General features: G+C 40.1%; 1 protein-coding gene across 3 annotated transcripts in view; it reads left to right on the forward strand.

Annotated features, from left to right (window-relative positions):
- UBL3 (ubiquitin like 3) overlaps positions 1 to 12,657 on the forward strand; it is a 45,157-nt gene that overhangs the window by 17,037 nt on the left and 15,463 nt on the right. The window contains exon 2 of one of the 3 annotated variants that reach the window (XM_081909479.1): positions 1,308 to 1,334. The exons of 1 other annotated variant lie outside the window; for it this stretch is intronic. In XM_081909479.1, the coding sequence (XP_081765605.1) occupies positions 1,308 to 1,334 (27 nt within the window). Of the gene's footprint in view, positions 1 to 1,307; positions 1,335 to 3,419; positions 3,441 to 12,657 lie in introns of those variants that run through there. One more of the 3 variants, XM_081909481.1, reaches the window with a different exon arrangement.

The raw sequence follows: 12,657 nt of genomic DNA on the forward strand, positions 1-12,657 counted from the left end.
TTAAAAAAACCCTGGGAGAAGAAAGAGAGAAGTTCATGAGGTCTAAGACCTATGTAATTTTAGCTTCTCTAGGAACAGTCTTGGGAAGTCTATGCCTGAACTTGCCTAGACTGATATGTGGCTAGCCTTTGTCTCCTTCTAACTAACATAATGAATGGTGGCATGGATGGCCCTGTAGAATAGATGCTATCAAACATAGAGTGGTGTCCTTTGTTTTGACAGGACTTAAACAAGTATTCAGTGTTTGACAACTTGCATTTCCAGACCAAACATAGCTAGCAAAGTTTCCAAAAAGGAACATAGTACAGTAAGCCTGCAACTTACGAACATTTAACATTTGCACATTCAGCTGTACACATTTGGCCAAAAACTTTTTTTTAAAAAAAGTGGGGGAAACGAGTTTGGCCATCCTACCCATCATTGTACCCAATGTGTTTTGACTAAACACAATTTTGGCTTTATGCGCGATCCCTGGAATATAACCCCTGTGTATGTTGTATTATTGATTAATCTTCAATAAACAAGCATATTCCCTTGAAATGTTCTGTTGTTATTCATTGTTTGATTACACTGTATCTCTGTAGTAGTCAAAGTATGTTCTACAGTTCCATTTGTTTCTACCGATTTTACATGGAATATTTCTGTTGGCATTGTAACCTTTCATCTTTGCTTTTCATCAAGTGTGTTGGAACTTTTTAAAAGCTTCATATAAGCATCGAATACCTTTTTATTAGTGGGAAAGACTGCACTGAAAATTTTGCTTAAATCTGGCAATATGGTTTGTACTTTGTAACTGTTCAGCAAGTTACCTCCATTAGAGCTAGCTGCACTGACATTAATGAACAGTCAACAAATAATTGTGAAAGGTCAGCGTCTTGCTAGGGACAAGAAATTTTCTTTCCAAATGAGTAAATAGGATATTTCACCAGCCGTTCCTTGACACTAGTATATGTGTGGGATGGTAAACCTAAAGCGCTAACGTTGCAGTCTTAAAACATGTTTTGGAAGTAAGTTGCACTAACATCAGTGGTTTGTCTATGTAGAATCATGATCTCAGCCATTGAACCTTATGAGAAAGAATACAGCTCTGGAATAAAAATTGTCCTATGGCTGTGGCAAAGTAATAAATGATCTACAGGGGTATTGCTCTTATTTTTCAAGGCTTACTGTTAAAGAAGACTGGCTGGAACTGCTTTTTTGTAGCCTTCTTGAGACATCTAATTGTTCAAAACCATGTAGCTACTGCTATCTGTATTTTGACCTTCCTAATGCCATATAGAAGTGACATTGCCCTTTTCTGCTTTCAGTTTTCTCCCTGTGGTGAGCGCGCTTTGGTAAGTGGGACGAAAGCATGCCCTGCCTGCAGGTTATTCCTTTTGTGCTTGGCCCTGAGAGAACAAAGTCTGTAAAATGTGTGAATAAAAAGTATATTATTGCTCAGTTGGTTTTAGAAGTAGATTTTTTAAAGAGTGAGAGGAGAGACAGACAGACCACATGTCATTCAGACCACATGTCATTAAATCCTCTGTCCTGAAGCAACATGAACTTTTATGGTTCATCTTGGTTGTCATAGATCCCTTTTAATCTGATAGTGATTTTTTCTTGTATTTGTATTTTTCATCTTGTCTTTCCTGAAGAGCAAGCTGGGATAGCTCAATCGCTAGAGCATGAGACTCTTAATCTCGGGGTCATGGGTTCCAGTTCCACTTTGGGTGAAAGATTCCTTCATTGCAGGGGGTTGGACTAGATGATCCTTGTGAGCCCTTCCAACTTTACAATTCTTTGAATTATTGTGCACTATAATACATAAGTATATGCATAATGAAATGCTCTAAAAACCCAGACCTTTATTACTGTTGGACGGCAGCTATTGTAGTTGTTTATGCAAGCTGGCATAACTCACACCAATTTTTCTCTTAAGGCTAGTGGAGCAGATAAGATTTTATGTGGATCAGAATTACGCTTGTTTTTTATTTAAGACTTGTGGAAATCAAGCCACGTGACTCTTGATTGCCTTGATTCATAATCAGTGTATAAATACTGCTGCACTCTGTATGATGTTGAGAGGACTTTCTGGCTCTCATGAGATCAGATGTACTCTTCAGGTACCTGAATAATGAGCTAAAGTGAATCAGATGTCATGTGGCTTAATTTACACAACATATTGCTTGCAGCAGTCTTCCCCACCACCCCAATGCTTTAGCATGTTGTCCAAACCCAGGCTTGTAGTTGATCTCTTTACTTACTAACTACAAGCCCTGGGTTCAGACAGCACACTAAGCCAAACTTTGGTACAGGAACTGGGAACTTCTCCAGGAGCCTGCACATTCGCATGGTCACAGTAAACCATATTTTGAATTAAGGTGTCATGTGAACTAGGCCAGCTTTTGTTGGTTGGGTGTGTTCACACACTAACACACTCAAACTTACTATATAGTTGTGTCGGCTGTATGTACTGAAACATTTGCTAACCGGAAATGAAGCAAGATGCAATCCAGCCAAAGCCCAATTCATTTAAGAGTTAAGCTTGTATATCAGGCATGTCCAAAGTCGGTTTTGGGGGTCTAATCAGGCCCGCCGGTTGGTTTAATCTGGCCCCTGTGGCAGTTTATATCCAGAGGTGAAATCCTAAAAAAAACACCTCAACAACTTCATTCCAAAGAAAAGCTCAATAACTTTGGTTGGCCCTTTGGTCAGCCCTCATGGCCCTTCATCAAGTCTGGCCCTCTTTGAAAAAAGTTTGGACATGACTGTAATGTATGTTAACTCTTTTTGAAATAAATGTAACTGAAATTATTGAGATATTAAACTCCTAATTTTGGCTGGATTGTGCTTGTGTGTAAATTTTAATTAGTGTCAATGCCTTGCTCAAGTGCTTTTCTTTGCACAATTATTGAGAAATCTTAAATTCGTGGTTTAATTATTGTTGGAGTCATTGGGGCTTGAACTGAAAGAATCTGTTTTGCAAGGTAATCTGAAAATAGCTTCAATATAGCTTCAATAATAGAGATCTTTAAATTTTAATGCCACTAATGTCACTTTCTAAAAAGGGGCCTCTCAAGTTTTACAGAACAGTACCTTAAAAGATTTCTAAAAGATTTCGATCAAGTTATCTGTTGAGATCTCTGTTTGATCAAATCTTGGAAACATGGAAGTTGAGAGCATTTCTTTAACAGTAAACACTGAACTGTCAAAACTGTGGTCATACTAGACCTTATATTCTGGACTTCTTTACTTCAGCTATAAACAATGATGTAAGAATAATCTGACTAGGAATTGGAATTGTTTGCCGTGTAACCTGGCAGTGCTTGTTCTATATTGTTGTCTAGAACCTTGTAGTTTGAATGATTACTCTAACAGAACAGGAAGCAGTCTTGAAATTGTGTTTTCCAACTTAGACTGGAAATTCAGATGGATTTTTGATTGCTTTTTGCATGATGGTGAGTGAAAAAACAAAACCTCAGAAATAAGGCAATGTAAGGCAAATAAGGCAATGTAAAGTTCTTGGTTGATGCTGGTTAAAGATCGTTTGGAACATGGAAGTTGCCAAAGGCCCAGCACCATATTTTGAATATACTGAGCTTTGAGAGAAATTTTCTTTAAAAAACCTGAATAGGTAAAGAGGTACAAAGAAACCACTGGGTGCTTGATTCTGCTTAATAACTGTATTTGGAAATAGATGAACAATATTATGCAAGAAAATTTGTAAATTTGTTGTTGGCTATGAAATAACTTCATAATTGAATATGTCTAATTCAAATAATGGCTATATCTGGGGTGGAAAAACACTAATCATTGAAAAGCTAAAATATTTTATTCTCACATATAGGAAGCAATCCCACCCCCAACTCTGAACACTAATATAAAAAGAAGCATTCTCAATATAGCATTTCCTCCTTCACATCCACTTATGTCCCCATAAGCTGCCTTGTTATATTTTCGCCACAGTGTTTCATTTCCCATTTGTCTGTGATGCTTAAAGCTCCTCCACCCAATCAACCTTGCAGGAAAATTCACAAGACAATAAAAAAATGCAGCCAAATGGTTTGGAGAGAGTTTATTCAGTGAAGGCAGAACTGCCCAACTCCTATTTTGTCTTCTCTGATAAAGGGAACTATGTGCAACCTTGCCTAAGTAGTTGATTGAGGGGTCAGGACTGCAGTTCAAGACTGAAATTCAATAATGGACATTTGGAGAAACTTCTTAATGGTGAGCAGTTAAATAATGGAACTAATTACATGAGATAGTGGTTGCTCTCCCTTGCAGGAGTTCTTCAAGCAGAGGCCGGGTAGCCATCTGTTGGGAATTCTCTAGCTTTGAATTTCCTGCAGAGGGCAAGGGGTTGCATTAGATGGCCTATAGCACTCCTTTTAATGCTTCTAAGGGTAGCCCTGAAGCAGTTGACAATTATGAAGCAGAAAGTTACTGTTTGGAATGGGGGAGGAGGGGCTGCAACTCAGAGACATAATTAAGTCTGCCAGGTTGGCTGCTTTGAGCTAATGATGCTCACCTTTCTCACTTCTTCAGACAGCAGCTTGCAAAAGTCTTAAGCAGAAGCCTTTCCCAACACCTTTGAGTCTTTTTATTAAAAAATGGAGGTGTCACTGATTGAATCTGGGACCTGAGGTACCACTTTAGCTAATGGGGCCTCCCACTGCTGCCGCCGCTTCACCGCCGCACGATTTCTGTTCTCATCCTGAGGTAAAGTTTTTAACCCAAGGTACTACTTCCGGGTTAGCAGAGTCTGTAACTTGAAGGGTTTGTGACCCAAGGTACCATTGTACCATGTCTTCTTCAGCATCCTGTTTCCCAGAGTGGTCAACCAGATGTCTATGGGAAGCCCCAAGACATGAATGTTGTCTCCCACAGTTGTTCTGTAGTAACTTATATGCAGACATACTCGGCTCTGATCCTGGAACTGGCATATAGTCATCATATCTTGTAGCACTTGATAGTTCTATACCATATGAAGGAAGAATGCAACCTCATGTAGTTTGAGCATATAGTTGAGAACCATGGTTCAACAGCCCTTCTCTCTCTTCCTTGAGCTCTTCTATTTCAAGAACATAGTTACTGACTGTGATAAGGAGGGAGGAATAACAGAACCATAAAATTGTAGAGTTAGAAAGGATCACGAGGGTCATCTTGTCCAAACCCCTGCAATGCAGGAATCTTTTGCCCAACGTAGGGCTGGAACCCACAACCCTAAGATTAAGAGTCTCATGCTCTACTAACTGAGCTATCCTAGTGAGGACAGAAAAATCACTTGCCACATATCCCCCCTCTAAAAACATAGCAGCAAGCTGTTTTTTCAGCAGAGTGGATGTGGGAATAGATATTGTATGTGAGGAATGGATATAACAAGAGGTGCAGAGAAGGTATTTAAAAAAAACCCAACACCTGCTAAAACTGTTAAACTTGTATGAACCTTCTGAAGAGACTATAACTTAACCTGTTGGAGTTCTAAGAATTTCTAACATGCTTGACTGCATTTATTTAAAATGTTTTGATAAAGACCCTTTTGCAGCTTTTTTGCTTGTAGCTGTTTGTTCTGTTGGAGTAGCTAGCTGTACACTTTGTGCTTTCTGACCCAGATTTCTTATGCCTGGGGTCTAGGAAACTGACTTCAAATGAATAAGCTAAGAAAACCTAACTGTGTTCCAACACTTAAAACATTCTGTTATGCTCTGTCTGAATATTAATAACTACAATTTCACTGACAGAGTTATACTGAAAAGCCTTTAATTTTTTTAGTAATCTTAAGATCAACACAATGGGGTCATGTGTGTATCATCCTCAGCAATTCATCATTCCTTTTCTGTGTTTAATGTACTATTTTGGGCCAAATTATGTGCTCCAAGAGTTTCTTGAGCCAAGGAATTTCCTTTTGAACCAGGCTGTTGTAGAAGAAGAAGAAGAAGAAGAAGAGTTTGGATTTTATATCCCGCCTTTCACTCCCTTTAAGGAGTCTCAAAGCGGCTAACATTCTCCTTTCCCTTCCTCCCCCACAACAAACACTCTGTGAGGTGAGTGGGGCTGAGAGAATTCAGAGAAGTGTGACAGGCCCAAGGTCACCCAGCAGCTGCATGTGAAGGAGCGGGGAATCGAACCCAGTTCCCCAGATTACGAGACTACCGCTCTTAACCACTACACCACACTGGCTCTCTCCTGGTCTAACTTCCCTACACCACAGTGTAGCATAAATTCTTGTACATGGTGTGCTCCAAAAGGTGCAATTTGGGCACTGTATTTTGTTGGGCATTACTGAGCAATGGAGGATGGTAAATGTTCTCGGACTATAGTCAGCATTATCTTATTGCGGATCATTGTCCCTAAAATTATCCTGATCAATGTCTTCTAGGGGGTTTTGCCATAGTTCTTCAAGCTTTGGCTACTTGACTCTCCTTTCAATTTTTTCATGTCTCATGTAGTTAGATAGTATTTGATACTGCCCCTTTGAAGTTAGCTTGGTACTTCCCAGAAAATCTCTCTACTCAACTGTAACACTTCCTCTGGTTAGCAAATGCAGGCAACTCCCTATTTATGCAGGTGAAACACCATTGGAAAAGCCTGAAAACACCCTCTAAACCTCTGGAAGCTCTTGAAAAACCCTTTAATAAAAAAAAGCACTTACCAGATGCCACACTCCACCACAATTGCTCTCTCCAAACCTCCTTGCTCAAACTCCAGCTCTCCACAGGTTTCAACAGTCAGTGCAAGGGCTTCTGGGAGTGCAGCTGCAAAGGCTCGTGTGTCCACACTTTTTTTTTACCTTTTCTGGGCTCTTTTAGGGCCATTTTAGCCATTTTAAAAGTCACTCCCGGGTTCTGTGCAGTGCACACAGTTGCAGTCATACATCATTGGACTCACATAAATTGGTCTTTGCCTGTAATATTAACCCATGGTTTGTTTAACAAAACTATCTGTTAATCATAAGTTCTCCCACAGATGATCTAGCAAACTGTGACTTGTTTTTCCAAACTTTTCTTCTGTTTTCCAGCTGCTGTTTGTAGTTAGGTGGGTGTCTGGGGTGGAGTTGTCAAATAGGCCATAGTTAATGAAGAGTACTGTGTTCACATGAAACAGCAGGCCATAGTTAAAACAAACCAAGGTTTGTAAGCAAACAACAAACCATGACTTCAGATCATGGTTTGTTGGCTGTAAACAAGCTATACAAACTGCTGCACAGGCCTCAGCCATAATGATAAACTATTGTGTAGCACTATGTGTGACCCAGACTAATAGTGGTTCAAATTGATTATCCAACTCAAGTACTAGAGGCATATGTTTTATCTCCATACTTTAGACTAAAGTGTTGTGCCTTACCATTTTTTTAGCTGTATATTCACTCTTAATTTGTGCTTATATTATGTACACTACTTAATTTTTTCTGATTAAGTTGTTTATAGTTTTATCATCATTTTTTTAAACGTGCAAGCTACATTTCCTCAATTATATAGGCTCAGTCAGTAATACATTTGACAAGTTTGTGCAGGAAGAGATTAAGAAACTTAAATAAATTGAAATGGAGAAGAAGCTAGCTTGTGAATTCAGGGTCTTGTGACTTAATAAATGACTCTTAACAATGATGTGGCTGATATTTACCAGAAGTAGCTTTTTTCTCTCTGGAAAACAAGCCATACTGCTGTTACAATACCCCATTCAGTTTCCCTCGTTGCACACAGTTGCATAGTGCTGCTGTTGCTGTACAAATCTCCATTTTATAAAAAGACTGGAGGCCTATGTTAGTGTGAAGCTTGTTCTGTTACACAACTTGAAAAATTAAAACAGGAAGCTATAGCATTATATACCAAATGCATCTTTAATATGTTCGGCTATTTTCCCTTGCCTGCTTTGCCTGCTTTTTAAGTCTTCTGGACTGGAAAATGGGTATTAAAATTGCTAAAAGTATGTAGAAAACTTTCTAGTCAGTGGTAGAGATGTGTTTCCAATGTCATGGGAAGGGTTGAGGTGGTACAGAAGAGCCTGCTATTCTGGGATTAGATCAGTATGTTAGCTAGGCCACAGATTTGCAATTTGATGCTCTGTGCTTCTCCTGTCCTGTTTAGGTATTCAGGGACCGATGAACCACATGCTGTGACTCTGTAGCACTGTATACAGCGGGGCTAGAGCCCCTCTATCTGTCTCAAGCCTGGAACTGGTGAGGTTGGTGGCATTAAAGGCTGGGCCAAACTACTTTTCCCTGCCCTCACACTTGCTACACAGCTATGGTGGCTGTTGTTGCTGAAGAGCGGCATGTAGAGAAGACCATATTTGCATACTCTCTTTTGACTTCTTTCTTCCCCACATGCACAACATTTTTCCTCGTGCAAACAAGGCTTAATTAAACCCTAGTCTAGACCACAGCAGTTTCAAAGTTAAGTAATGTAACGCACAAAAGTTTCTGTTAGTGCATGTAACAAGTTGCAGCATATGTTTTTGTTGTAACAAAATTGCTCCTAAGAGTGAGTATTGACAAAATAGTAGACATATTCTAGACACTACTGAGAAGCAATAGGAAGGGTTTGTGAATATAGTGGTACCTCTGGTTGCGTATCCTTCAGGATGTGACCACGGCAAACCCATAAGTATTTTTCCAGGTTTCGCCACATGCGCAGTAGCGCTCTACTACCATGCGCGCATGCGCAGAAGCGATCCCTCCGGTTGTGGAAACCTCGGGATCCAGGTGGAGCTCCGGAACAGATGCTGTCTGCAACCGGAGGTACCACTGTACCTGGAGGAACCCCCTGGAGTTTTCCAAAATGCAGAAAAAATGTTTTTTTTTTGTGGGGAGGCAGATGGAATCATAGAATCATAAAAGTTGGAAGGTACCCCCAAAGGCCATCTAGTCCAATCCCCTGCAATGCAGGAATCTCAACTAAGCATCCATGACAGATGACTAACCAAAACCTCTGCTTAAAAATCTCCAGAGAAGGAGAGTCCACTGTCCAACGGCTCTTACTGTCACAAAGTTCTTCCTCATGTAATAGGGACAGCACCCCCCAAACATCCCAGTAAACACTGAGCATACTTAGTGGCTTTAGAACATTGAGTGTCTGATTGGGGGCGGAAGATGAGGACTGGAGTATTCTGAAAGAGGGCACAGTTGGCTGGCTAGAACCCTGAACAGGCACAGCCCACATTGCAACATTTTGTTGCTAGTTCCATTTGTGTTTCTTGAATACATTCCATATGATTGCTCACAATCTGAATTACATGTGCACCCCTGACCAGTTCCAGTTTTTACATATCACATTATTAGGCAAGTCTGGGTTTGGTTCATTTTATATTCCATTTGAAAATTGTTGGCATCTTCCTCATTGAATCTGCCTGACAATATAGACTTTTTGATAATATCCAGAGATACAGGAGTGTTTGTTTTGTGATTCAGTACTAGTAAGGGGCACATGAATTAGTCTTCACAATCTCACAGTACTTATTTTAATTAAATGTCTCTCTCTCTCTACCTGTCTGTCCAATACACAAAAAATCTACACAATGGTCATCCTAGTAGAAGGTCCTGCACTTTGGAAATATGTCAATGATCACTTCAGTATTATCTCACCTGATGTATGAATTCTAAGTGGAGGTTAGCCAGGTTTAGCTGCAATCTCAGGTAGCATTGTGATAATGCATAAGTATATGCATGCATGCATGCATGCATGTATGTATATGTATGTATATTGCATTACTCTGAGGCTTCTGCGGTCTAGACTGCAGTAGATAATCATAATTGTTCTTTCCTCTGCAGTGTAAATAGCCCCTGAGTGATTTCTGTGACGCATTTAGGGAGGAAGGTGAAGGCTCTTGGCTTAGTGCACGCATCAAAAACTAATTAAGTTATGAACTGTTACTGCTGAGGCAGATATTACAAACATTCTTAGGTTTAGACAGAGGAAAACCTCTGTTCATTGTTACAATATAGTTTGTTACCATTACAAAATCTGAAATTATCAGAAGTCTTATGGGAAACTCTCTGTAATGTTCCTGCTTCAGTAATCTTCAAATGAGCTAGCATTTGTGGAAGATAAATGGCATAGCATCATTGAAGGCCCTTGTGATCTTAGAGTGATTTTTGTATCTGCTCCCCTACTCACTTCAGTCCAAGCACTATGTCATGATATCACATTTCTTCTTGAGTGCCCTGGAGTCTTGAAAAATTGTTGTGCATCTTATTTAGTTCAGGGTTGTGAACAGCAGGTAAAGCTAGACTATCTTGGTCCAGAATTTGTATGAAACAGCTTGAGGGCGACTAATTTGAATGAGTTAAGAGATCCTAGAAAGCCTACTTACACCTCAGTTGGGGATCAGTTGTTGGGAGGCTAGTCCTTTAAAGATCTATGCCTAGAGTTTTGAGTCTTGTAATCTGCTGTCCAGTAGCTGAGCACTTGTACAATCATGGGATAAATAACCCTATCTTGAATATTAAAAGTTTTTTGGCTCAATTTCTTTCATTTTCTTCTAGTAAATGTCTTGTATTTTTTTTAAAAGTCTGAGCTTTAAAAGTACATTGCTATTCCATAATGCTTTACTGCTGTTCTAATAAAATCAATTTAATGGAACATTTGAAGCTGTGTTATATGGAGTCAGCTCATTGGCCCACTTAACCTGGTGTTTCCTACTTTCGTAATGGCTTCCAATGCTCCAAGCAGAGATCTGTAGTGTGCCCACATCTTAATTGTGCAGGTACTCCCCCCGCCCTGCTCTGTCTCCCAAAAATGCTTCTGTAGTTAAAATATAAATATATCAGTGTACAATGTCTCTTTGATCCTATACATAGATTTCATTCTTCCAACAGTGGAGATTGAGGCAGTTTTGCTCATGACAGGATTTATCAAATAGACTAATAAGACTCTGGCCTGGGGCCCATGTTAAATAAAGCCTGTGATTTTCATAATATGGGGCTGGTTTTGATGATGCCAGCACTGAAGGGGGAAAAGTTTATTTAGTGAACCGTTCAGGGTACAATTTTCATGTGTTCTCTGATACAGTATAGCAGGCAGATCCAACATGTAGATCGTTATCTACCAGTAGATCACTGGACATCTGTGGTAGATCACTGGTAGATCAGTGGCTCCCCCCAAAGAAGCTGAACAATTTTGGCTCCCCTAAAAAAATCTCAACATTTTGGCCCCTCACCCCCCCAAAAAATGGGCCTTCCCTCCTCCCTAAAAGAAGCTCAACAAGTTTGACCTGAACCCCCCCCCATAACAGGTCTTTCCTTCCTAAAAAAACTCAAAAACTTTGACCTGCACCCCCTAAAAGGGGGTAGATCACTGCCAGTCTTAAACTCTGTGAATAGATCACAGTCTCTTGGGAGTTGGCTACCCCTGAAGTATAGGAACTGGAGTAGGGCTAAGCCACAGGACCAACTGCCATAGTACAGGGTGGGCTCGTCATACTTATGTGGATGATACCTACCTCTACTTCTCCATACCACCTGAACCAGATTGAAGCTGTGATGATGCTGAGCTGTTGTCTGGAAGCAGTGACGGACTGGATGAGGGCCAGCAAACTGAAATTGAATCCTCACAAGTTGAAGGTGTTGGTGGTAGCTGATTCCTGTGTCTTGGGAATTGAGTAACTAGCCTGCTCTAGACAGAATCTCCCTGTCTCTGGAGGAGCAGGTCTGTACCTTGGGTATGCTCATGGATCCAGTATTGTCATTGGAGGCCCAAGTTGCTTCTAACTTGGATTGGTTTGCTAGCTACTGTTCCTAGAAAGAGATAGTCAGGCCACAGAGCTGTATGCTCTGGTAAACTTGTGTGTTAATTACTGCATTGCAGTCTGTGTGCGGTTGCCTTAGAAGATGGTCCTCGAAACTTTAGCTATTGTAGAACGTTGCTACTAGAATACTTATTAGAACATTTTTGTGGGATTCAAAGATCTGCACAGGCTGCCCATACATTACCAGACCCAATTTAAGATATTAAGGATGCTGTGTAAGGCCCTAAATAGCTTAGGATCCAAGTATTTGGTGGACCATCTTTCCCTCCATTAGCCAACCGAGACTCTGAGATCAGTGGAGAGGGCCTTTCTCAAGGACTCGCTGGCATGTTTGGGCCTTATTTGTAGTGCCTCCCCAACTATGGAATCCTTTCTGGAGGCATGGATGGCTCTATGACTATTGGACTACTGACACTAAGTTAAAACACATTTGTTCACCCAGGCCTTTATTGGTTACAGATAGGTAGCCGTGTTGGTCTGCCATAGTCAAAACAAAACAACAAAAAAATAATTTAAGGTGCTACTGGAAGGATTTTTTTTTTGTTTTGCCTTTATTGGTGTTGGTTTATTTAAGAGACTGCTGTGATGGGAGTGTTATGTCTGCTGTTGTACTTGTGTTAACTTGAGAAGTGTGATAATCCTATAATTTTAATTGTGTTTGTTTGTAAACTGCTTTGAGAACTTTGGATGGAGGGCAGCCTATAAGTTAAATAGTGATACTTTATAGAATCTTTTGTGCATGTGCATGAGAATTCTTTGATTCTACAATACTAATAAATAAATGAGACATTAATAATAAAATAGATATCCTAGCTCTCTGTGGCACCACTGAGTGACAGCATCACTTGTCACAGGTTGATACAAATTGGCCATATTCTGTTAAATTGCTGCTGAAGCCTTGGAAAACTCAAGACAATAGGTTGGTTGATA

Source organism: Podarcis melisellensis (genome assembly GCF_964234715.1).
Source record: "Podarcis melisellensis genome assembly, chromosome: 4".
Lineage (NCBI taxonomy): Eukaryota > Metazoa > Chordata > Lepidosauria > Squamata > Lacertidae > Podarcis > Podarcis melisellensis.